Here is a 27,980-nt window from a genome sequence, read left to right as displayed (position 1 = left end):
CCATGCCTCCTTAATTTGTCCAGGCACTTGCCTTTCGGCACGCGCAAAAATGCTTAAGTTGGCGCCAAGGTATTTATTTGCTTACCAAATAATTTGGCCTCGGGGCGGGCCTGTGTCTGTGACTGACAGGTAGGACTCCCAATAGGAAGTCACTGCCAGTCACAGTGAAATAGTGCAGTCACGAACATCTGACACACTGACACTGAGCTGAGGTGGCGGCAGATACTGTAGTCCTGGGTGGAGCAATGGGAATTATGGGTGATGAGAAGATAATTATTGGCAACTGCAGTTATTAGCAAGAACCATCCTAGGAAATGACCTATAACAACATTATTTTTATACAGTGATTCCTTAAAAATTGACAGTACACTAATTCAAATGGAGTATTACAGGATGAGTCATTAAACCTGTTGAATGATTTAAAATTAACATTATTGTACTTTCAATAATAAGGTTATGTTATCAGCTTAGGCATATACACTGTATAGTAAGTTTTGGAAAGTGCAATAAAACAAAGGGGAGCAAAAGCTATACCAGGATCGGTATGCAATCCCGGCAGTCACAATACCGACACCGGCATCCAGATAGTCACAATCCCGACAGGAGCAAGGTAAGTATTAAAAATCCTCCCCCTACTCCCCTAACCCTAACCCTCCCATACTGCAGCCTAACTGTAACCAACCCCACCCCCCCTTAGTGAATAACTCTAACCTCCTCATAGTGGTGCCTAAACCTAACCCCTCCTTCAATAGTCTAGCCCTAACCTTTCCCACTAACCTTCCCCACCCCCACCCATTGTGGTGCTCAACCCTAAACCCCCCTCCCCGGCTAACCCTAACTTCCCCAGGTGGTGCCTAAACCTAGCCCCCCGCCCTCCCCCAGCCAAACCCTAACCTTACCAGTTATACTTAGCTTCGGTATTCTGTTGACCGGATCTTGACCTGTTCTGGATTTCGGCGTCGGTGTTCTGGCGGCTGTCAGGATTCCAGAGTTGCTATTTCTACTGCCAGGATCCCGACAGCTGGTATCTTGAACATATACCATTATACATTCTTGAATGTTTAATACTGTTTGACACTCAAGATAAAATACTTTCATTATGTCCTTATTTGCACAGGGAAGATCCAGGAAGAAATAGACAATGTGATTGGACAAAGTCGATGTCCCTCAGTGGAGGATCGTATAAAGATGCCATACACGGATGCTGTCATCCATGAGATCCAGAGAATTGCTGACATAGTACCCACTGGACTCATACACGCAACCAGCAAGGATACAGTTTTCAGAGGATACAATATCCCAAAGGTCAGAAGTTTGTATGACAATCAAGAGCAATTTGTGAGATAAAAAGATATTAGCAGTCTAGGAACACTCATAAAGACTACCAAGAGACCTTTCTGCTTAGCTATAATATGCTAGGCACCATATATGGTAGCAAGCAAGGAAATATCCAGTAATCTAATCTCAAATACAAGAATAAATGCTCTGGTAAATACACTCATTAGAATGAGTGCAAAGACACAGTTCTGAGCGGTGTCCGGTCTTTAGGTTGACCCTGTCTAGGTTGACCACTGAAGGTCAACAGTAAGTATACACTGACTGAAGGTGGACAGGTTTGGTAGGTTGACATAGTCATTAGGTTGACATGGGCAAGGTCGACACACACAAAAGGTCGACACAGTGTTTTAGGGGTTTCAGGAACTTTTCATACCTTATCTATCCAAGTGGGCACAGAGTTGGTTATAAATGTTGTGGCGAGTGTAGGAAGCCACCGTGCCCGAAGCGTGGTGAGTGGACGCGTTTCAACTGTCGGTGGTCCCAGATGGAAATTTGGGTCAAGAGACCACCCAAGAAACAAAAATTGTGTTGACCTTCGGTGTGTCGACCTTGCCCATGTCAACCTAATGGCCATGTTGAGCTTCCATACCTGCCGACCTAGTCATGTGTTGACCTTCAGTGTCAGCCTACTTACTGTCGACCTCAGTGGTTGACCTAAACAGGGTTGACCCAATGATCCACACCCATTCTGAACACTGCGTACTCCCAGCATAAAGGGCATTAGGTACGCTATAATCAAACTTACGCATTGTCAGGAAAGTAAATGTACAAAATATAGTAGAAAAATGGATAACGTTATAGTATAGGCAGTACGGATAGTGTAATGGTTAGCATTATTGCCTCACAGCACTGAGGTCATGGGTTTGATTCCCACCACGACCCTATGTGTGTGGAGTTTGTATATTTCCCGCATAGTTGTATGGGTTTCCTCTGGGTACTCCCGTTTCCTCCCACAGTACAAAAATATACTGGTGGGTTAATTGACTCCAGACTACAATGAACCCTAGCGTGTAAGTGTGTGTGCGCGTAAATTGGCCGAGTAGTTCTTATCTGCCATCACATTCTATGTTTCTGTGTTTTTAAAGAGGAAAATAATTTTGATAACTTTCAAATAAAATGATCTTTATTTTACGTTCAAAGCTAATATACACAATATACAGAATTCAGCATAACATATAGAAACTCGTTGGGTATGGTATGCCGACGCTGGGATCCCGACTGCCAGAATGCCGGCAGGGGGGCGAGCGCAATAAAGCCCCTTGTGGGCTCGCTGTACTCACCATGCTGGGGGCTTGCTGTGCTCGCCACAGGTTCTATTCCTACTCTCTGGGTGTCGTGGACACCCATGAGTGAGAATAGCCCCTGTTAGCCAGGATTCCGGCTGGTGGCATTGTCAGTGGTCAGGATCCCGACTGCCGGCAAGGTAACTGCATCCTATAGAAACCTATTTGCAGTACTTCCCTATATTAATATTCATATGTTTTGTCTAGGGTACAATAGTTGCTCCCCTGCTGACATCTGTTCTGAAGGATTCTAAATATTTCAAATGCCCAATACAATTTGACCCTAGTCACTTTTTGGATGAAGAAGGATGCTTCCTGAACAACGAGGCCTTCCTGCCATTTTCCATAGGTAACAAGTACTTTTATCTCTTCAGTTATGCATCAATCCAAACACCATATTTTGGCCAAGATTTATCAAGCCGTGGAGAATGATAAATTGCACGGTGATAAAGTACCAGCAACCGGCTCCTAACTGTCATTATTCAAACACAGCATGTGACATGGAAGTTAGGAGCCATTTATCACTCTCCAAGGCTTGATAAATGGGGCCTTTATGAGTAATAACATTTTCTTCTAAATTACAAACTGATATACTAATGTATGCTTCCTTTATGGACTGCTCATTAATTAATTGTGGAACATTAAAACTTACTTTGCTAATATTACATAACTTATGGTCTATTATAGAGCTTCACATGAGATGTGGCACTGGTGAGATTGTGTCTGTACTATGTATACTCCTTATCCCCAACAATTTGTCTTTTACAATTCATGCACCTGCAGTTTCCTGTAAGCATCTGCTTCACTATGACGATTAACAAGTCGCAGGGGCAAGCGCTGAGGGCTGCAGGCGTAGATCTCAGGACCAGCTGCTTCTTCCATGGGCAGCTTTACACGGCTTGCTCACGAGTTAGTAGCCCCAAGCATCTTTTTGTATTAATACCTGAAGGAAAAATGACAAATATTGTTTACAAAGAAATGTTGTGATCAATGTTTACAATATAAAACATATATCACAATATTATATGTCTTTATAAGAATGGTTCTGCTGAGCAATAACAGACATTCACGCAAGCGAAGACACAGGCAAATGCTAGTATAAATATAATGCCTGGGACCCACTATTGTCAGTGGCAGTAATTTGAATCGCATAGACCAGTGATTTTCAATCTTTTTTTACTCGCGGCACACCGAACAATATTTTAAAACTGCCAAGGCACACCATAAGTTCTCCACAGAAAAAAAACAAAACACACAGATTGGCCCTCACAGTCAAAAAAAAAATCCACACATACATTTGCATACACAGAAAAAACAATCACATTGCTCCCCACATAAATCATGTTGCTCCCTACATAAATCCTATTGCTCCACACATAAATCAATCACATTTCTCCCCACATAAATCCTAGTGCTCCCTATATGAATTATTCACATTGTTCCCCCCATAAATCCATAAATTCTTATTCTCCCCACATAAATCCTATTGAAATCCTATTGTTCCCCACAGGAGAAATAAAATAACAAATATTATCAGCTGTCCTCCTCCCTGTCCCTCAGTGGCGGAGGTTGTTCATAGTGGAATTCTGCGAATACTGAGCAGCGGGCGGTCGGACAGGTGTGGATGTGGGTGGGAAAGGAAAGCTGTGTATGCAGGCAGGAACTGGAAGATGTGTATGCTGGCGGGTAGGCTGGCTGGGTGGTGAGACGCAGCGGCCGTGACCTATGATATCACACCGTTTTCAAGGCATAGGTTACGGCCGGAGCACGACTGATCCTCTAAGAAGAGCCTGGGCCAACAGTTCACTCTGACAGTGCAGAAAGCTGCTCTTGCTCCGTGGCACACCTTGAAACTGGTCGCGGCACACTGGTTGAAAAAGCCTGGCCTAGACTGTATAACACTAGCATCAGGCATGCAACTGTATAGATCCCCAAGTCCTGATGCAGTGAGGATAAAGCGTACTATAATACTCACAATGAATATTCTATCTCTCTGCCCATTGGGGGTCATTCCAAATTGATCGCACGCTGGCTACTTTTAGCAGCTGTGCAAACGCATTGTTGCCGCCCACTGGGGAGTGTATTTTTGCTTTGCAGAAGTGCGAATGCTTATGCAGCAGAGCGCCTGCAAAATCATTTTGTGCAAAACAAGACCAGCCCCTCCGTGTGCATTGATTCTAACGATGGAGGGACGGCTTTTGACATCACACACCCGCCCAGCGAACGGCCAGCCACACCTGCGTTTTTTCTGCCACGCCTGCGTTTTTCTAAGACCTCCCTGAAAACGGTCAGTTGACACCCAGAAACACCCACTTCATGTCAATCTTCCTGCATTTGGCATTGCAACTGGAATGTGCGTTACACTCTTTGCAAACGAACGATGCTCATTGTACCCGTTCGACGCACCTGCGCATTGCGGTGCATAAGCATGCGCAGAAATGCTGATTTTTAGCCTGATCGCTGTTCTGCGAACAACAGCAGCTAGCGATCAACTTGGAATGACCCCCATTGTTCCTCACTTATCTTCTACAAACTACTGAGCAGGTACTTTGGTCTCCCTCTGCTTCGAGCAATCAATAATAGATGCAGCCAACTTTATCAGTCTAATACTGTAGCTTCATCAAAGACTGGGTTCAGCATTGTTAATATGTCATTCTCATAGTGTTGACAGATGAAATGTTGACCTTGTCAGAATGTTGACATTAAGGTTAGGCTGTGATGGCAGAGTTAGGGTTAGGTTGCACTGAGAGGTTAGGGTTAGGCACTAGGGTGAGGGTAAGGGGAGATATAATCACCAGACCGCTGCAGCATCAGAGGACTGACCTGGAAGATGCTGCTGGAGCTAGGGTAAGGAAAGTTGCTATTAGGCCACAAGGACAAAATGACAGCATTCAACCATGCTGATATTTCATCACTGTCTACATGATGAGTGTCAACATAGTCAAAGTCGACATTATGACCATGCTGACATGATGAATGCCCTCATTAGGACTGTTGACATGTCGTATCCAACCCTGTTCTGGAGCATATATGAAACAGACTAATAAAGAACACTTTATTTACAAAACAAGTACAATGCTTAGTTGCAGATAGATTTTAAAGAACATAAGGGTTACAGGTTACATAGACAAACGTGTTGCAATTTCAAATGAAAAGGAAGGAACATACAGAATGACGTACAGACCTCAACTTAGAAATGTAGAAATAAATCCCTCAGTCTGACCCAGAAAAAAGATGCTCACACCTTTTTATCAGATTACCCCCACCTAAATTATGTCACAAGCAAGTATTCAATGTTTAGCTGGCTTGTTAATTAACTTAGGGTCCATTGCAGAACAGCCCATGCAACTTTTAACCTAAGTACAAATAACTGCACATAACTTCTCAAGTGTAATAGCTGCATGAAATATGGTAATGTATGTTCATATTAATTGCCATTATTTAAGCTATGAGTGTAACTACAACATAGCTGGAAGGTGTTATGGGTTAGATGCCTCACTTCTCTTAAACTATAAGTCCTAGTGATTCCCACCTAATGAGCACATAGACTATTGCTGCATTCAGATCGCAAATGCCGGATCCTACCCGGTAAGAGAAACGTGTACTTACCGGGTGGGATCCGGCATTTGCGCTCCGTTGCTGGCTTTCCGACCCGGCAATATACCGGGTCGGTTGCCATAGCAGCGGAGGGCGCAGCAGCAGCAGGGGCGGGGGTGGAGGCAGCGCCGGGAGATGAGCTCATCTCCTGCGCCGCCTCTGCCTATGCTGTGAATGGGAGAGGTGTCGCATCGGAACGGCTCCCATTCACACTGCGCCTGACCCGGTAATCAACCCGGTAATAACCCTTCTTTTTTACCGGGTTGAATTACCGGGTCAGGCGACCCGCTAATTCTGAAAAGAACCTTTCACATCGCATACTTACCCGTTTCGACACGGCAATATGCCGTGTCGATACCGGGTTTTTAGTAGAGATGTGCACTTGAAATTTTTCGGGTTTTGTGTTTTGGTTTTGGGTTCGGTTCCGCGGCCGTGTTTTGGGTTCGACCGCGTTTTGGCAAAACCTCACCAAATTTTTTTTGTCGGATTCGGGTGTGTTTTGGATTCGGGTGTTTTTTTCAAAAAACACTAAAAAACAGCTTAAATCATAGAATTTGGGGGTCATTTTGATCCCAAAGTATTATTAACCTCAAAAACCATAATTTCCACTCATTTTCAGTCTATTCTGAATACCTCACACCTCACAATATTATTTTTAGTCCTAAAATTTGCACCGAGGTCGCTGGATGACTAAGCTAAGCGACCCTAGTGGCCGACACAAACACCTGGCCCATCTAGGAGTGGCACTGCAGTGTCACGCAGGATGGCCCTTCCAAAAAACACTCCCCAAACAGCACATGACGCAAAGAAGAAAAAAAGAGGCGCAATGAGGTAGCTGTGTGAGTAAGCTAAGCGACCCTAGTGGCCGACACAAACACCTGGCCCATCTAGGAGTGGCACTGCAGTGTCACGCAGGATGGCCCTTCAAAAAAACACTCCCCAAACAGCACATGACGCAAAGAAGAAAAAAAGAGGCGCAATGAGGTAGCTGTGTGAGTAAGCTAAGCGACCCTAGTGGCCGACACAAACACCTGGCCCATCTAGGAGTGGCACTGCAGTGTCACGCAGGATGGCCCTTCCAAAAAACACTCCCCAAACAGCACATGACGCAAAGAAGAAAAAAAGAGGCGCAATGAGGTAGCTGTGTGAGTAAGCTAAGCGACCCTAGTGGCCGACACAAACACCTGGCCCATCTAGGAGTGGCACTGCAGTGTCACGCAGGATGGCCCTTCCAAAAAACACTCCCCAAACAGCACATGACGCAAAGAAGAAAAAAAGAGGCGCAATGAGGTAGCTGTGTGAGTAAGCTAAGCGACCCTAGTGGCCGACACAAACACCTGGCCCATCTAGGAGTGGCACTGCAGTGTCACGCAGGATGGCCCTTCAAAAAAACACTCCCCAAACAGCACATAACGCAAAGAAGAAAAAAAGAGGCGCAATGAGGTAGCTGTGTGAGTAAGCTAAGCGACCCTAGTGGCCGACACAAACACCTGGTCCATCTAGGAGTGGCACTGCAGTGTCACGCAGGATGGCCCTTCCAAAAAACACTCCCCAAACAGCCCATGACGCAAAGAAGAAAAAAAGAGGCGCAATGAGGTAGCTGTGTGAGTAAGATAAGCGACCCTAGTGGCCGACACAAACACCTGGCCCATCTAGGAGTGGCACTGCAGTGTCACGCAGGATGGCCCTTCCAAAAAACACTCCCCAAACAGCACATGACGCAAAGAAGAAAAAAAGAGGCGCAATGAGGTAGCTGTGTGAGTAAGCTAAGCGACCCTAGTGGCCGACACAAACACCTGGCCCATCTAGGAGTGGCACTGCAGTGTCACGCAGGATGGCCCTTCCAAAAAACACTCCCCAAACAGCACATGACGCAAAGAAGAAAAAAAGAGGCGCAATGAGGTAGCTGTGTGAGTAAGCTAAGCGACCCTAGTGGCCGACACAAACACCTGGCCCATCTAGGAGTGACACTGCAGTGTCATGCAGGATGGCCCTTCCAAAAAACACTCCCCAAACAGCACATGACGCAAAGAAGAAAAAAAGAGGCGCAATGAGGTAGCTGTGTGAGTAAGATAAGCGACCTTAGTGGCCGACACAAACACCTGGCCCATCTAGGAGTGGCACTGCAGTGTCACGCAGGATGGCCCTTCCAAAAAACACTCCCCAAACAGCACATGACGCAAAGAAGAAAAAAAGAGGCGCAATGAGGTAGCTGTGTGAGTAAGCTAAGCGACCCTAGTGGCCGACACAAACACCTGGCCCATCTAGGAGTGGCACTGCAGTGTCACGCAGGATGGCCCTTCCAAAAAACACTCCCCAAACAGCACATGACGCAAATAAAAATGAAAGAAAAAAGAGGTGCAAGATGGAATTGTCCTTGGGCCCTCCCACCCACCCTTATGTTGTATAAACAGGACATGCACACTTTAACCAACCCATCATTTCAGTGACAGGGTCTGCCACACGACTGTGACTGAAATGACGGGTTGGTTTGGACCCCCACCGAAAAAGAAGCAATTAATCTCTCCTTGCACAAACTGGCTCTACAGAGGCAAGATGTCCACCTCATCATCATCCTCCGATATATCACCGTGTACATCCCGCTCTTCACAGATTATCAATTCGTCCCCACTGGAATCCACCATCTCAGCTCCCTGTGTACTTTGTGGAGGCAATTGCTGCTGGTCAATGTCTCCACGGAGGAATTGATTATAATTCATTTTAATGAACATCATCTTCTCCACATTTTCTGGAAGTAACCTCGTACGCCGATTGCTGACAAGGTGAGCGGCGGCACTAAACACTCTTTCGGAGTACACACTTGTGGGAGGGCAACTTAGGTAGAATAAAGCCAGTTTGTGCAAGGGCCTCCAAATTGCCTCTTTTTCCTGCCAGTATAAGTACGGACTGTCTGACGTGCCTACTTGGATGCGGTCACTCATATAATCCTCCACCATTCTTTCAATGGTGAGAGAATCATATGCAGTGACAGTAGACGACATGTCCGTAATCGTTGTCAGTTCCTTCAGTCCGGACCAGATGTCAGCATCAGCAGTCGCTCCAGACTGCCCTGCATCACCGCCAGCGGGTGGGCTCGGAATTCTGAGCCTTTTCCTCGCACCCCCAGTTGCGGGAGAATGTGAAGGAGGAGATGTTGACAGGTCGCGTTCCGCTTGACTTGACAATTTTGTCACCAGCAGGTCTTTGAACCCCAGCAGACTTGTGTCTGCCGGAAAGAGAGATCCAAGGTAGGTTTTAAATCTAGGATCGAGCACGGTGGCCAAAATGTAGTGCTCTGATTTCAACAGATTGACCACCCGTGAATCCTTGTTAAGCGAATTAAGGGCTCCATCCACAAGTCCCACATGCCTAGCGGAATCGCTCCCTTTTAGCTCCTCCTTCAATGCCTCCAGCTTCTTCTGCAAAAGCCTGATGAGGGGAATGACCTGACTCAGGCTGGCAGTGTCTGAACTGACTTCACGTGTGGCAAGTTCAAAAGGTTGCAGAACCTTGCACAACGTTGAAATCATTCTCCACTGCGCTTGAGACAGGTACATTCCACCTCCTATATCGTGCTCAATTGTATAGGCTTGAATGGCCTTTTGCTGCTCCTCCAACCTCTGAAGCATATAGAGGGTTGAATTCCACCTCGTTACCACTTCTTGCTTCAGATGATGGCAGGGCAGGTTCAGGCGTTTTTGGTGGTGCTCCAGTCTTCTGTACGTGGTGCCTGTACGCCGAAAGTGTCCCGCAATTCTTCTGGCCACCGACAGCATCTCTTGCACGCCCCTGTCGTTTTTAAAAAAATTCTGCACCACCAAATTCAAGGTATGTACAAAACATGGGACGTGCTGGAATTTGCCCATATTTAATGCACACACAATATTGCTGGCGTTGTCCGATGCCACAAATCCACAGGAGAGTCCAATTGGGGTAAGCCATTCCGCGATGATCTTCCTCAGTTGCCGTAAGAGGTTTTCAGCTGTGTGCGTATTCTGGAAACCGGTGATACAAAGCGTAGCCTGCCTAGGAAAGAGTTGGCGTTTGCGAGATGCTGCTACTGGTGCCGCCGCTGCTGTTCTTGCGGCGGGAGTCCATACATCTACCCAGTGGGCTGTCACAGTCATATAGTCCTGACCCTGCCCTGCTCCACTTGTCCACATGTCCGTGGTTAAGTGGACATTGGGTACAACTGCATTTTTTAGGACACTGGTGAGTCTTTTTCTGACGTCCGTGTACATTCTCGGTATCGCCTGCCTAGAGAAGTGGAACCTAGATGGTATTTGGTAACGGGGGCACACTACCTCAAGAAATTGTCTAGTTCCCTGTGAACTAACGGCGGACACCGGACGCACGTCTAACACCAACATAGTTGTCAAGGCCTCAGTAATCCGCTTTGCAACAGGATGACTGCTGTGATATTTCATCTTCCTCGCAAAGGACTGTTGGACAGTCAATTGCTTGGTGGAAGTAGTAAAAGTGGGCTTACGATTTCCCCTCTGGGATGACCATCGACTCCCAGCAGCAACAACAGCAGCGCCAGCAGCAGTAGGCGTTACACGCAAGGATGCATCGGAGGAATCCCAGGCAGGAGAGGACTCGTCAGAATTGCCAGTGACATGGCCTGCAGGACTATTGGCATTCCTGGGGAAGGAGGAAATTGACACTGAGGGAGTTGGTGGGGTGGTTTGCGTGAGCTTGGTTACAAGAGGAAGGGATTTACTGGTCAGTGGACTGCTTCCGCTGTCGCCCAAAGTTTTTGAACTTGTCACTGACTTATTATGAATGCGCTGCAGGTGACGTATAAGGGAGGATGTTCCGAGGTGGTTAACGTCCTTACCCCTACTTATTACAGCTTGACAAAGGCAACACACGGCTTGACAAATGTTGTCCGCATTTCTGTTAAAATACTTCCACACCGAAGAGCTGATTTTTTTGGTATTTTCACCAGGCATGTCAACGGCCCTATTCCTCCCACGGACAACAGGTGTCTCCCCGGGTGCCTGACTTAAACAAACCACCTCACCATCAGAATCCTCCTTGTCAATTACCTCCCCAGCGCCAGCAACACCCATATCCTCCTCATCCTGGTGTACTTCAACACTGACATCTTCAATCTGACTATCAGGAACTGGACTGCGGGTGCTCCTTCCAGCACTTGCAGGGGGCGTGCAAATGGTGGAAGGCGCATGCTCTTCACGTCCAGTGTTGGGAAGGTCAGGCATCGCAACTGACACAATTGGACTCTCCTTGTGGATTTGGGATTTCGAAGAACGCACAGTTCTTTGCGGTGCTTTTGCCAGCTTGAGTCTTTTCATTTTTCTAGCGAGAGGCTGAGTGCTTCCATCCTCATGTGAAGCTGAACCACTAGCCATGAACATAGGCCAGGGCCTCAGCCGTTCCTTGCCACTCCGTGTGGTAAATGGCATATTGGCAAGTTTACGCTTCTCCTCCGACAATTTTATTTTAGATTTTGGAGTCCTTTTTTAACTGATATTTGGTGTTTTGGATTTTACATGCTCTGTATTATGACATTGGGCATCGGCCTTGGCAGACGACGTTGCTGGCATTTCATCGTCTCGGCCATGACTAGTGGCAGCAGCTTCAGCACGAGGTGGAAGTGGATCTTGATCTTTCCCTAATTTTGGAACCTCAACATTTTTGTTCTCCATATTTTAATAGGCACAACTAAAAGGCACCTCAGGTAAACAATGGAGATGGATGGATACTAGTATACTTATGGATGGACGAGCGACTGCCGACACAGAGGTAGCTACAGCCGTGGACTACCGTACTGTGTCTGCTGCTAATATAGACTGGATGATAATGAGATGAAATTAATATATATATATATATATATATATATAATATCACTAGTACTGCAGCCGGACAGGTATATATATTTATATTATGTAATGACTGATGACGGACCTGCTGGACACTGTCAGCTCAGCAGCACCGCAGACTGCTACAGTAAGCTACTATAGTAGTATGTATCAAGAAGAAAGAGAAAAAAAAAAACACGGGTAGGTGGTATACAATTATGGATGGACCAGCGACTGCCGACACAGAGGTAGCTACAGCCGTGGACTACCGTACTGTGTCTGCTGCTAATATAGACTGGATGATAATGAGATGAAATTAATATATATGTATATATAATATCACTAGTACTGCAGCCAGACAGGTATATATATTTATATTATGTAATGACTGATGACGGACCTGCTGGACACTGTCAGCTCAGCAGCACCGCAGACTGCTACAGTAAGCTACTATAGTAGTTGTATGTATCAAGAAGAAAGAGAAAAAAAAAAACCACGGGTAGGTGGTATACAATTATGGATGGACCAGCGACTGCCGACACAGAGGTAGCTACAGCCGTGGACTACCGTACTGTGTCTGCTGCTAATATAGACTGGATGATAATGAGATGAAATCAATATATATATATATAATATCACACTAGTACTGCAGCCGGACAGGTATATATATTTATATTATGTAATGACTGATGACGGACCTGCTGGACACTGTCAGCTCAGCAGCACCGCAGACTGCTACAGTAAGCTTCTATAGTAGTTGTATGTATCAAGAAGAAAGAGAAAAAAAAAACCACGGGTAGGTGGTATACAATTATGGATGGACCAGCGACTGCCGACACAGAGGTAGCTACAGCCGTGGACTACCGTACTGTGTCTGCTGCTATATATAGACTGGATGATAATGAGATGAAATTAATATATATATATATATATATATAATATCACTAGTACTGCAGCCGGACAGGTATATATATTTATATTATGTAATGACTGATGACGGACCTGCTGGACACTGTCAGCTCAGCAGCACCGCAGACTGCTACAGTAAGCTACTATAGTAGTTGTATGTATCAAGAAGAAAGAGAAAAAAAAAAAACACGGGTAGGTGGTATACAATTATGGATGGACCAGCGACTGCCGACACAGAGGTAGCTACAGCCGTGGACTACCGTACTGTGTCTGCTGCTAATATAGACTGGATGATAATGAGATGAAATTAATATATATATATATATATATAATATCACTAGTACTGCAGCCGGACAGGTATATATATTTATATTATGTAATGACTGATGACGGACCTGCTGGACACTGTCAGCTCAGCAGCACCGCAGACTGCTACAGTAAGCTACTATAGTAGTATGTATCAAGAAGAAAGAGAAAAAAAAAAACCACGGGTAGGTGGTATACAATTATGGATGGACCAGCGACTGCCGACACAGAGGTAGCTACAGCCGTGGACTACCGTACTGTGTCTGCTGCTAATATAGACTGGATGATAATGAGATGAAATTAATATATATGTATATATAATATCACTAGTACTGCAGCCGGACAGGTATATATATTTATATTATGTAATGACTGATGACGGACCTGCTGGACACTGTCAGCTCAGCAGCACCGCAGACTGCTACAGTAAGCTACTATAGTAGTTGTATGTATCAAGAAGAAAGAGAAAAAAAAAACCACGGGTAGGTGGTATACAATTATGGATGGACCAGCGACTGCCGACACAGAGGTAGCTACAGCCGTGGACTACCGTACTGTGTCTGCTGCTAATATAGACTGGATGATAATGAGATGAAATTAATATGTATATATATATAATATCACTAGTACTGCAGCCGGACAGGTATATATATTTATATTATGTAATGACTGATGACGGACCTACTGGACACTGTCAGCTCAGCAGCACCGCAGACTGCTACAGTAAGCTACTATAGTAGTTGTATGTATCAAGAAGAAAGAGAAAAAAAAAACTACGGGTAGGTGGTATACAATTATGGATGGGCCAGCGACTGCCGACACAGAGGTAGCTACAGCCGTGGACTACCGTACTGTGTCTGCTGCTAATATAGACTGGATGATAATGAGATGAAGTTAATATATATATATATATATAATATCACTAGTACTGCAGCCGGACAGGTATATATATTTATATTATGTAATGACTGATGACGGACCTGCTGGACACTGTCAGCTCAGCAGCACCGCAGACTGCTACAGTAAGCTACTATAGTAGTTGTATGTATCAAGAAGAAAGAGAAAAAAAAAACCACGGGTAGGTGGTATACAATTATGGATGGACCAGCGACTGCCAACACAGAGGTAGCTACAGCCGTGGACTACCGTACTGTGTCTGCTGCTAATATAGACTGGATGATAATGAGATGAAATTAATATATATATATATATAATATCACTAGTACTGCAGCCGGACAGGTATATATATTTATATTATGTAATGACTGATGACGGACCTGCTGGACACTGTCAGCTCAGCAGCACCGCAGACTGCTACAGTAAGCTACTATAGTAGTATGAATCAAGAAGAAAGAGAAAAAAAAAAACCACGGGTAGGTGGTATACAATTATGGATGGACCAGCGACTGCCGACACAGAGGTAGCTACAGCCGTGGACTAACGTACTGTGTCTGCTGCTGATATAGACTGGATGATAATGAGATGAAATTAATATATATGTATATATAATATCACTAGTACTGCAGCCGGACAGGTATATATATTTATATTATGTAATGACTGATGACGGACCTGCTGGACACTGTCAGCTCAGCAGCACCGCAGACTGCTACAGTAAGCTACAATAGTAGTTGTATGAATCAAGAAGAAAGAGAAAAAAAAAAACCACGGGTAGGTGGTATACAATTATGGATGGACCAGCGACTGCCGACACAGAGGTAGCCACAGCCGTGGACTACCGTACTGTGTCTGCTGCTAATATAGACTGGATGATAATGAGATGAAATTAATATATATATATATATATATATATATATATAATATCACTAGTACTGCAGCCGGACAGGTATATATATATTTATATTATGTAATGACTGATGACGGACCTGCTGGACACTGTCAGCTCAGCAGCACCGCAGACTGCTACAGTAAGCTACTATAGTAGTATGTATCAAGAAGAAAGAGAAAAAAAAAAACCACGGGTAGGTGGTATACAATTTAGGGATGTGCACTTGCAATTTTTCGGGTTTTGTGTTTTGGTTTTGGGTTCGGGTCCGCGGCCGTGTTTTGGGTTCGACCGCGTTTTGGCAAAACCTCACCAAATTTTTTTTGTCGGATTCGGGTGTGTTTTGGATTCGGGTGTTTTTTTCAAAAAACCCTAAAAAACAGCTTAAATCATAGAATTTGGGGGTCATTTTGATCCCAAAGTATTATTAACCTCAAAAACCATAATTTCCACTCATTTTCAGTCTATTCTGAATAACTCACACCTCACAATATTATTTTTAGTCCTAAAATTTGCACCGAGGTCGCTGGATGACTAAGCTAAGCGACCCTAGTGGCCGACACAAACACCTGGCCCATCTAGGAGTGGCACTGCAGTGTCACGCAGGATGGCCCTTCCAAAAAACACTCCCCAAACAGCACATGACGCAAAGAAGAAAAAAAGAGGCGCAATGAGGTAGCTGTGTGAGTAAGATAAGCGACCCTAGTGGCCGACACAAACACCTGGCCCATCTAGGAGTGGCACTGCAGTGTCACGCAGGATGGCCCTTCCAAAAAACACTCCCCAAACAGCACATGACGCAAAGAAGAAAAAAAGAGGCGCAATGAGGTAGCTGTGTGAGTAAGCTAAGCGACCCTAGTGGCCGACACAAACACCTGGCCCATCTAGGAGTGGCACTGCAGTGTCACGCAGGATGGCCCTTCAAAAAAACACTCCCCAAACAGCACATGACGCAAAGAAGAAAAAAAGAGGCGCAATGAGGTAGCTGTGTGAGTAAGCTAAGCGACCCTAGTGGCCGACACAAACACCTGGCCCATCTAGGAGTGGCACTGCAGTGTCACGCAGGATGGCCCTTCCAAAAAACACTCCCCAAACAGCACATGACGCAAAGAAGAAAAAAAGAGGCGCAATGAGGTAGCTGTGTGAGTAAGCTAAGCGACCCTAGTGGCCGACACAAACACCTGGCCCATCTAGGAGTGGCACTGCAGTGTCACGCAGGATGGCCCTTCCAAAAAACACTCCCCAAACAGCACATGACGCAAAGAAGAAAAAAAGAGGCGCAATGAGGTAGCTGTGTGAGTAAGCTAAGCGACCCTGGTGGCCGACACAAACACCTGGCCCATCTAGGAGTGGCACTGCAGTGTCACGCAGGATGGCCCTTCAAAAAAACACTCCCCAAACAGCACATAACGCAAAGAAGAAAAAAAGAGGCGCAATGAGGTAGCTGTGTGAGTAAGCTAAGCGACCCTAGTGGCCGACACAAACACCTGGCCCATCTAGGAGTGGCACTGCAGTGTCACGCAGGATGGCCCTTCCAAAAAACACTCCCCAAACAGCCCATGACGCAAAGAAGAAAAAAAGAGGCGCAATGAGGTAGCTGTGTGAGTAAGATAAGCGACCCTAGTGGCCGACACAAACACCTGGCCCATCTAGGAGTGGTACTGCAGTGTCACGCAGGATGGCCCTTCCAAAAAACACTCCCCAAACAGCACATGACGCAAAGAAGAAAAAAAGAGGCGCAATGAGGTAGCTGTGTGAGTAAGCTAAGCGACCCTAGTGGCCGACACAAACACCTGGCCCATCTAGGAGTGGCACTGCAGTGTCACGCAGGATGGCCCTTCCAAAAAACACTCCCCAAACAGCACATGACGCAAAGAAGAAAAAAAGAGGCGCAATGAGGTAGCTGTGTGAGTAAGCTAAGCGACCCTAGTGGCCGACACAAACACCTGGCCCATCTAGGAGTGACACTGCAGTGTCACGCAGGATGGCCCTTCCAAAAAACACTCCCCAAACAGCACATGACGCAAAGAAGAAAAAAAGAGGCGCAATGAGGTAGCTGTGTGAGTAAGATAAGCGATCTTAGTGGCCGACACAAACACCTGGCCCATCTAGGAGTGGCACTGCAGTGTCACGCAGGATGGCCCTTCCAAAAAACACTCCCCAAACAGCACATGACGCAAAGAAGAAAAAAAGAGGCGCAATGAGGTAGCTGTGTGAGTAAGCTAAGCGACCCTAGTGGCCGACACAAACACCTGGCCCATCTAGGAGTGGCACTGCAGTGTCACGCAGGATGGCCCTTCCAAAAAACACTCCCCAAACAGCACATGACGCAAATAAAAATGAAAGAAAAAAGAGGTGCAAGATGGAATTGTCCTTGGGCCCTCCCACCCACCCTTATGTTGTATAAACAGGACATGCACACTTTAACCAACCCATCATTTCAGTGACAGGGTCTGCCACACGACTGTGACTGAAATGACAGGTTGGTTTGGACCCCCACCGAAAAAGAAGCAATTAATCTCTCCTTGCACAAACTGGCTCTACAGAGGCAAGATGTCCACCTCATCATCATCCTCCGATATATCACCGTGTACATCCCGCTCTTCACAGATTATCAATTCGTCCCCACTGGAATCCACCATCTCAGCTCCCTGTGTACTTTGTGGAGGCAATTGCTGCTGGTCAATGTCTCCACGGAGGAATTGATTATAATTCATTTTAATGAACATCATCTTCTCCACATTTTCTGGAAGTAACCTCGTACGCCGATTGCTGACAAGGTGAGCGGCGGCACTAAACACTCTTTCGGAGTACACACTTGTGGGAGGGCAACTTAGGTAGAATAAAGCCAGTTTGTGCAAGGGCCTCCAAATTGCCTCTTTTTCCTGCCAGTATAAGTACGGACTGTCTGACGTGCCTACTTGGATGCGGTCACTCATATAATCCTCCACCATTCTTTCAATGGTGAGAGAATCATATGCAGTGACAGTAGACGACATGTCCGTAATCGTTGTCAGTTCCTTCAGTCCGGACCAGATGTCAGCATCAGCAGTCGCTCCAGACTGCCCTGCATCACCGCCAGCGGGTGGGCTCGGAATTCTGAGCCTTTTCCTCGCACCCCCAGTTGCGGGAGAATGTGAAGGAGGAGATGTTGACAGGTCGCGTTCCGCTTGACTTGACAATTTTGTCACCAGCAGGTCTTTGAACCCCAGCAGACTTGTGTCTGCCGGAAAGAGAGATCCAAGGTAGGTTTTAAATCTAGGATCGAGCACGGTGGCCAAAATGTAGTGCTCTGATTTCAACAGATTGACCACCCGTGAATCCTTGTTAAGCGAATTAAGGGCTCCATCCACAAGTCCCACATGCCTAGCGGAATCGCTCCCTTTTAGCTCCTCCTTCAATGCCTCCAGCTTCTTCTGCAAAAGCCTGATGAGGGGAATGACCTGACTCAGGCTGGCAGTGTCTGAACTGACTTCACGTGTGGCAAGTTCAAAAGGTTGCAGAACCTTGCACAACGTTGAAATCATTCTCCACTGCGCTTGAGACAGGTACATTCCACCTCCTATATCGTGCTCAATTGTATAGGCTTGAATGGCCTTTTGCTGCTCCTCCAACCTCTGAAGCATATAGAGGGTTGAATTCCACCTCGTTACCACTTCTTGCTTCAGATGATGGCAGGGCAGGTTCAGGCGTTTTTGGTGGTGCTCCAGTCTTCTGTACGTGGTGCCTGTACGCCGAAAGTGTCCCGCAATTCTTCTGGCCACCGACAGCATCTCTTGCACGCCCCTGTCGTTTTTAAAAAAATTCTGCACCACCAAATTCAAGGTATGTGCAAAACATGGGACGTGCTGGAATTTGCCCATATTTAATGCACACACAATATTGCTGGCGTTGTCCGATGCCACAAATCCACAGGAGAGTCCAATTGGGGTAAGCCATTCCGCGATGATCTTCCTCAGTTGCCGTAAGAGGTTTTCAGCTGTGTGCGTATTCTGGAAACCGGTGATACAAAGCGTAGCCTGCCTAGGAAAGAGTTGGCGTTTGCGAGATGCTGCTACTGGTGCCGCCGCTGCTGTTCTTGCGGCGGGAGTCCATACATCTACCCAGTGGGCTGTCACAGTCATATAGTCCTGACCCTGCCCTGCTCCACTTGTCCACATGTCCGTGGTTAAGTGGACATTGGGTACAACTGCATTTTTTAGGACACTGGTGAGTCTTTTTCTGACGTCCGTGTACATTCTCGGTATCGCCTGCCTAGAGAAGTGGAACCTAGATGGTATTTGGTAACGGGGGCACACTACCTCAAGAAATTGTCTAGTTCCCTGTGAACTAACGGCGGACACCGGACGCACGTCTAACACCAACATAGTTGTCAAGGCCTCAGTAATCCGCTTTGCAACAGGATGACTGCTGTGATATTTCATCTTCCTCGCAAAGGACTGTTGGACAGTCAATTGCTTGGTGGAAGTAGTAAAAGTGGGCTTACGATTTCCCCTCTGGGATGACCATCGACTCCCAGCAGCAACAACAGCAGCGCCAGCAGCAGTAGGCGTTACACGCAAGGATGCATCGGAGGAATCCCAGGCAGGAGAGGACTCGTCAGAATTGCCAGTGACATGGCCTGCAGGACTATTGGCATTCCTGGGGAAGGAGGAAATTGACACTGAGGGAGTTGGTGGGGTGGTTTGCGTGAGCTTGGTTACAAGAGGAAGGGATTTACTGGTCAGTGGACTGCTTCCGCTGTCGCCCAAAGTTTTTGAACTTGTCACTGACTTATTATGAATGCGCTGCAGGTGACGTATAAGGGAGGATGTTCCGAGGTGGTTAACGTCCTTACCCCTACTTATTACAGCTTGACAAAGGCAACACACGGCTTGACAAATGTTGTCCGCATTTCTGTTAAAATACTTCCACACCGAAGAGCTGATTTTTTTGGTATTTTCACCAGGCATGTCAACGGCCCTATTCCTCCCACGGACAACAGGTGTCTCCCCGGGTGCCTGACTTAAACAAACCACCTCACCATCAGAATCCTCCTTGTCAATTTCCTCCCCAGCGCCAGCAACACCCATATCCTCCTCATCCTGGTGTACTTCAACACTGACATCTTCAATCTGACTATCAGGAACTGGACTGCGGGTGCTCCTTCCAGCACTTGCAGGGGGCGTGCAAATGGTGGAAAGCGCATGCTCTTCACGTCCAGTGTTGGGAAGGTCAGGCATCGCAACTGACACAATTGGACTCTCCTTGTGGATTTGGGATTTCGAAGAACGCACAGTTCTTTGCGGTGCTTTTGCCAGCTTGAGTCTTTTCATTTTTCTAGCGAGAGGCTGAGTGCTTCCATCCTCATGTGAAGCTGAACCACTAGCCATGAACATAGGCCAGGGCCTCAGCCGTTCCTTGCCACTCCGTGTGGTAAATGGCATATTGGCAAGTTTACGCTTCTCCTCCGACAATTTTATTTTAGATTTTGGAGTCCTTTTTTAATTGATATTTGGTGTTTTGGATTTTACATGCTCTGTATTATGACATTGGGCATCGGCCTTGGCAGACGACGTTGCTGGCATTTCATCGTCTCGGCCATGACTAGTGGCAGCAGCTTCAGCACGAGGTGGAAGTGGATCTTGATCTTTCCCTAATTTTGGAACCTCAACATTTTTGTTCTCCATATTTTAATAGGCACAACTAAAAGGCACCTCAGGTAAACAATGGAGATGGATGGATACTAGTATACTTATGGATGGACGAGCGACTGCCGACACAGAGGTAGCTACAGCCGTGGACTACCGTACTGTGTCTGCTGCTAATATAGACTGGATGATAATGAGATGAAATTAATATATATATATATATATATATAATATCACTAGTACTGCAGCCGGACAGGTATATATATTTATATTATGTAATGACTGATGACGGACCTGCTGGACACTGTCAGCTCAGCAGCACCGCAGACTGCTACAGTAAGCTACTATAGTAGTATGTATCAAGAAGAAAGAGAAAAAAAAAAACACGGGTAGGTGGTATACAATTATGGATGGACCAGCGACTGCCGACACAGAGGTAGCTACAGCCGTGGACTACCGTACTGTGTCTGCTGCTAATATAGACTGGATGATAATGAGATGAAATTAATATATATGTATATATAATATCACTAGTACTGCAGCCAGACAGGTATATATATTTATATTATGTAATGACTGATGACGGACCTGCTGGACACTGTCAGCTCAGCAGCACCGCAGACTGCTACAGTAAGCTTCTATAGTAGTTGTATGTATCAAGAAGAAAGAGAAAAAAAAAAACCACGGGTAGGTGGTATACAATTATGGATGGACCAGCGACTGCCGACACAGAGGTAGCTACAGCCGTGGACTACCGTACTGTGTCTGCTGCTAATATAGACTGGATGATAATGAGATGAAATTAATATATATATATATATATATAATATCACTAGTACTGCAGCCGGACAGGTATATATATTTATATTATGTAATGACTGATGACGGACCTGCTGGACACTGTCAGCTCAGCAGCACCGCAGACTGCTACAGTAAGCTACTATAGTAGTTGTATGTATCAAGAAGAAAGAGAAAAAAAAAAACCACGGGTAGGTGGTATACAATTATGGATGGACCAGCGACTGCCGACACAGAGGTAGCTACAGCCGTGGACTACCGTACTGTGTCTGCTGCTAATATAGACTGGATGATAATGAGATGAAATTAATATATATATATATATATAATATCACTAGTACTGCAGCCGGACAGGTATATATATTTATATTATGTAATGACTGATGACGGACCTGCTGGACACTGTCAGCTCAGCAGCACCGCAGACTGCTACAGTAAGCTACTATAGTAGTATGTATCAAGAAGAAAGAGAAAAAAAAAAACCACGGGTAGGTGGTATACAATTATGGATGGACCAGCGACTGCCGACACAGAGGTAGCTACAGCCGTGGACTACCGTACTGTGTCTGCTGCTAATATAGACTGGATGATAATGAGATGAAATTAATATATATGTATATATAATATCACTAGTACTGCAGCCGGACAGGTATATATATTTATATTATGTAATGACTGATGACGGACCTGCTGGACACTGTCAGCTCAGCAGCACCGCAGACTGCTACAGTAAGCTACTATAGTAGTTGTATGTATCAAGAAGAAAGAGAAAAAAAAAACCACGGGTAGGTGGTATACAATTATGGATGGACCAGCGACTGCCGACACAGAGGTAGCTACAGCCGTGGACTACCGTACTGTGTCTGCTGCTAATATAGACTGGATGATAATGAGATGAAATTAATATGTATATATATATATAATATCACTAGTACTGCAGCCGGACAGGTATATATATTTATATTATGTAATGACTGATGACGGACCTACTGGACACTGTCAGCTCAGCAGCACCGCAGACTGCTACAGTAAGCTACTATAGTAGTTGTATGTATCAAGAAGAAAGAGAAAAAAAAAAACTACGGGTAGGTGGTATACAATTATGGATGGACCAGCGACTGCCGACACAGAGGTAGCTACAGCCGTGGACTACCGTACTGTGTCTGCTGCTAATATAGACTGGATGATAATGAGATGAAGTTAATATATATATATATATAATATCACTAGTACTGCAGCCGGACAGGTATATATATTTATATTATGTAATGACTGATGACGGACCTGCTGGACACTGTCAGCTCAGCAGCACCGCAGACTGCTACAGTAAGCTACTATAGTAGTTGTATGTATCAAGAAGAAAGAGAAAAAAAAAACCACGGGTAGGTGGTATACAATTATGGATGGACCAGCGACTGCCAACACAGAGGTAGCTACAGCCGTGGACTATCGTACTGTGTCTGCTGCTAATATAGACTGGATGATAATGAGATGAAATTAATATATATATATATATATATAATATCACTAGTACTGCAGCCGGACAGGTATATATATTTATATTATGTAATGACTGATGACGGACCTGCTGGACACTGTCAGCTCAGCAGCACCGCAGACTGCTACAGTAAGCTACTATAGTAGTATGAATCAAGAAGAAAGAGAAAAAAAAAAAACCACGGGTAGGTGGTATACAATTATGGATGGACCAGCGACTGCCGACACAGAGGTAGCTACAGCCGTGGACTAACGTACTGTGTCTGCTGCTGATATAGACTGGATGATAATGAGATGAAATTAATATATATGTATATATAATATCACTAGTACTGCAGCCGGACAGGTATATATATTTATATTATGTAATGACTGATGACGGACCTGCTGGACACTGTCAGCTCAGCAGCACCGCAGACTGCTACAGTAAGCTACAATAGTAGTTGTATGAATCAAGAAGAAAGAGAAAAAAAAAACCACGGGTAGGTGGTATACAATTATGGATGGACCAGCGACTGCCGACACAGAGGTAGCCACAGCCGTGGACTACCGTACTGTGTCTGCTGCTAATATAGACTGGATGATAATGAGATGAAATTAATATATATATATATATATATATATATATATATATATAATATCACTAGTACTGCAGCCAGACAGGTATATATATATTTATATTATGTAATGACTGATGACGGACCTGCTGGACACTGTCAGCTCAGCAGCACCGCAGACTGCTACAGTAAGCTACTATAGTAGTATGTATCAAGAAGAAAGAGAAAAAAAAAACCACGGGAAGGTGGTATACAATTTAGGGATGTGCACTTGCAATTTTTCGGGTTTTGTGTTTTGGTTTTGGGTTCGGGTCCGCGGCCGTGTTTTGGGTTCGACCGCGTTTTGGCAAAACCTCACCGAATTTTTTTTGTCGGATTCGGGTGTGTTTTGGATTCGGGTGTTTTTTTCAAAAAACCCTAAAAAACAGCTTAAATCATAGAATTTGGGGGTCATTTTGATCCCAAAGTATTATTAACCTCAAAAACCATAATTTCCACTCATTTTCAGTCTATTCTTAATACCTCACACCTCACAATATTATTTTTAGTCCTAAAATTTGCACCGAGGTCGCTGGATGACTAAGCTAAGCGACCCTAGTGGCCGACACAAACACCTGGCCCATCTAGGAGTGGCACTGCAGTGTCACGCAGGATGGCCCTTCCAAAAAACACTCCCCAAACAGCACATGACGCAAAGAAGAAAAAAAGAGGCGCAATGAGGTAGCTGTGTGAGTAAGATAAGCGACCCTAGTGGCCGACACAAACACCTGGCCCATCTAGGAGTGGCACTGCAGTGTCACGCAGGATGGCCCTTCCAAAAAACACTCCCCAAACAGCACATGACGCAAAGAAGAAAAAAAGAGGCGCAATGAGGTAGCTGTGTGAGTAAGATAAGCGACCCTAGTGGCCGACACAAACACCTGGCCCATCTAGGAGTGGCACTGCAGTGTCACGCAGGATGGCCCATCCAAAAAACACTCCCCAAACAGCACATGACGCAAAGAAGAAAAAAAGAGGCGCAATGAGGTAGCTGTGTGAGTAAGATAAGCGACCCTAGTGGCCGACACAAACACCTGGCCCATCTAGGAGTGGCACTGCAGTGTCACGCAGGATGGCCCTTCCAAAAAACACTCCCCAAACAGCACATGACGCAAAGAAGAAAAAAAGAGGCGCAATGAGGTAGCTGTGTGAGTAAGCTAAGCGACCCTAGTGGCCGACACAAACACCTGGCCCATCTAGGAGTGGCACTGCAGTGTCACGCAGGATGGCCCTTCCAAAAAACACTCCCCAAACAGCACATGACGCAAAGAAGAAAAAAAGAGGCGCAATGAGGTAGCTGTGTGAGTAAGATAAGCGACCCTAGTGGCCGACACAAACACCTGGCCCATCTAGGAGTGGCACTGCAGTGTCACGCAGGATGGCCCTTCCAAAAAACACTCCCCAAACAGCACATGACGCAAAGAAGAAAAAAAGAGGCGCAATGAGGTAGCTGTGTGAGTAAGATAAGCGACCCTAGTGGCCGACACAAACACCTGGCCCATCTAGGAGTGGCACTGCAGTGTCACGCAGGATGGCCCTTCCAAAAAACACTCCCCAAACAGCACATGACGCAAAGAAGAAAAAAAGAGGCGCAATGAGGTAGCTGTGTGAGTAAGATAAGCGACCCTAGTGGCCGACACAAACACCTGGCCCATCTAGGAGTGGCACTGCAGTGTCACGCAGGATGGCCCTTCCAAAAAACACTCCCCAAACAGCACATGACGCAAAGAAGAAAAAAAGAGGCGCAATGAGGTAGCTGTGTGAGTAAGATAAGCGACCCTAGTGGCCGACACAAACACCTGGCCCATCTAGGAGTGGCACTGCAGTGTCACGCAGGATGGCCCTTCCAAAAAACACTCCCCAAACAGCACATGACGCAAAGAAGAAAAAAAGAGGCGCAATGAGGTAGCTGTGTGAGTAAGATAAGCGACCCTAGTGGCCGACACAAACACCTGGCCCATCTAGGAGTGGCACTGCAGTGTCACGCAGGATGGCCCTTCCAAAAAACACTCCCCAAACAGCACATGACGCAAAGAAGAAAAAAAGAGGCGCAATGAGGTAGCTGTGTGAGTAAGCTAAGCGACCCTAGTGGCCGACACAAACACCTGGCCCATCTAGGAGTGGCACTGCAGTGTCACGCAGGATGGCCCTTCCAAAAAACACTCCCCAAACAGCACATGACGCAAAGAAGAAAAAAAGAGGCACAATGAGGTAGCTGTGTGAGTAAGATAAGCGACCCTAGTGGCCGACACAAACACCTGGCCCATCTAGGAGTGGCACTGCAGTGTCACGCAGGATGGCCCTTCCAAAAAACACTCCCCAAACAGCACATGACGCAAAGAAGAAAAAAAGAGGCGCAATGAGGTAGCTGTGTGAGTAAGCTAAGCGACCCTAGTGGCCGACACAAACACCTGGCCCATCTAGGAGTGGCACTGCAGTGTCACGCAGGATGGCCCTTCCAAAAAACACTCCCCAAACAGCACATGACGCAAAGAAGAAAAAAAGAGGCGCAATGAGGTAGCTGTGTGAGTAAGCTAAGCGACCCTAGTGGCCGACACAAACACCTGGCCCATCTAGGAGTGGCACTGCAGTGTCACGCAGGATGGCCCTTCCAAAAAACACTCCCCAAACAGCACATGACGCAAAGAAGAAAAAAAGAGGCGCAATGAGGTAGCTGTGAGTAAGATAAGCGACCCTAGTGGCCGACACAAACACCTGGCCCATCTAGGAGTGGCACTGCAGTGTCACGCAGGATGGCCCTTCCAAAAAACACTCCCCAAACAGCACATGACGCAAAGAAGAAAAAAAGAGGCGCAATGAGGTAGCTGTGTGAGTAAGATAAGCGACCCTAGTGGCCGACACAAACACCTGGCCCATCTAGGAGTGGCACTGCAGTGTCACGCAGGATGGCCCTTCCAAAAAACACTCCCCAAACAGCACATGACGCAAAGAAGAAAAAAAGAGGCGCAATGAGGTAGCTGTGTGAGTAAGATAAGCGACCCTAGTGGCCGACACAAACACCTGGCCCATCTAGGAGTGGCACTGCAGTGTCACGCAGGATGGCCCTTCCAAAAAACACTCCCCAAACAGCACATGACGCAAAGAAGAAAAAAAGAGGCGCAATGAGGTAGCTGTGTGAGTAAGATAAGCGACCCTAGTGGCCGACACAAACACCTGGCCCATCTAGGAGTGGCACTGCAGTGTCACGCAGGATGGCCCTTCCAAAAAACACTCCCCAAACAGCACATGACGCAAAGAAGAAAAAAAGAGGCGCAATGAGGTAGCTGTGTGAGTAAGATAAGCGACCCTAGTGGCCGACACAAACACCTGGCCCATCTAGGAGTGGCACTGCAGTGTCACGCAGGATGGCCCTTCCAAAAAACACTCCCCAAACAGCACATGACGCAAAGAAGAAAAAAAGAGGCGCAATGAGGTAGCTGTGTGAGTAAGCTAAGCGACCCTAGTGGCCGACACAAACACCTGGCCCATCTAGGAGTGGCACTGCAGTGTCACGCAGGATGGCCCTTCCAAAAAACACTCCCCAAACAGCACATGACGCAAAGAAGAAAAAAAGAGGCGCAATGAGGTAGCTGTGTGAGTAAGATAAGCGACCCTAGTGGCCGACACAAACACCTGGCCCATCTAGGAGTGGCACTGTAGTGTCACGCAGGATGGCCCTTCTAAAAAACACTCCCCAAACAGCACATGACGCAAAGAAGAAAAAAAGAGGCGCAATGAGGTAGCTGTGTGAGTAAGCTAAGCGACCCTAGTGGCCGACACAAACACCTGGCCCATCTAGGAGTGGCACTGCAGTGTCACGCAGGATGGCCCTTCTAAAAAACACTCCCCAAACAGCACATGACGCAAAGAAGAAAAAAAGAGGCGCAATGAGGTAGCTGTGTGAGTAAGCTAAGCGACCCTAGTGGCCGACACAAACACCTGGCCCATCTAGGAGTGGCACTGCAGTGTCACGCAGGATGGCCCTTCCAAAAAACACTCCCCAAACAGCACATGACGCAAATAAAAATGAAAGAAAAAAGAGGTGCAAGATGGAATTGTCCTTGGGCCCTCCCACCCACCCTTATGTTGTATAAACAGGACATGCACACTTTAACCAACCCATCATTTCAGTGACAGGGTCTGCCACACGACTGTGACTGAAATGACGGGTTGGTTTGGACCCCCACCGAAAAAGAAGCAATTAATCTCTCCTTGCACAAACTGGCTCTACAGAGGCAAGATGTCCACCTCATCATCATCCTCCGATATATCACCGTGTACATCCCGCTCCTCACAGATTATCAATTCGTCCCCACTGGAATCCACCATCTCAGCTCCCTGTGTACTTTGTGGAGGCAATTGCTGCTGGTCAATGTCTCCACGGAGGAATTGATTATAATTCATTTTAATGAACA

The 27,980-nt window shown here is 46.2% G+C and overlaps 1 protein-coding gene across 1 annotated transcript in view; it reads left to right on the top strand.

The window, feature by feature from the left end:
• Positions 1–27,980, top strand: part of LOC134949287 (cytochrome P450 2C8-like) — an 88,071-nt gene that overhangs the window by 47,965 nt on the left and 12,126 nt on the right. The window contains exons 7-8 of the mRNA XM_063937786.1: positions 1,118–1,305; positions 2,829–2,970. Coding sequence (XP_063793856.1) covers positions 1,118–1,305; positions 2,829–2,970 — 330 coding nt within the window. The remainder of the gene's footprint in view (positions 1–1,117; positions 1,306–2,828; positions 2,971–27,980) is intronic.

Source organism: Pseudophryne corroboree, chromosome 8 (assembly GCF_028390025.1).
Source record: "Pseudophryne corroboree isolate aPseCor3 chromosome 8, aPseCor3.hap2, whole genome shotgun sequence".
NCBI classification, from domain to species: Eukaryota; Metazoa; Chordata; class Amphibia; order Anura; family Myobatrachidae; genus Pseudophryne; species Pseudophryne corroboree.
This window is presented reverse-complemented; position numbering and strand designations above follow the sequence as displayed.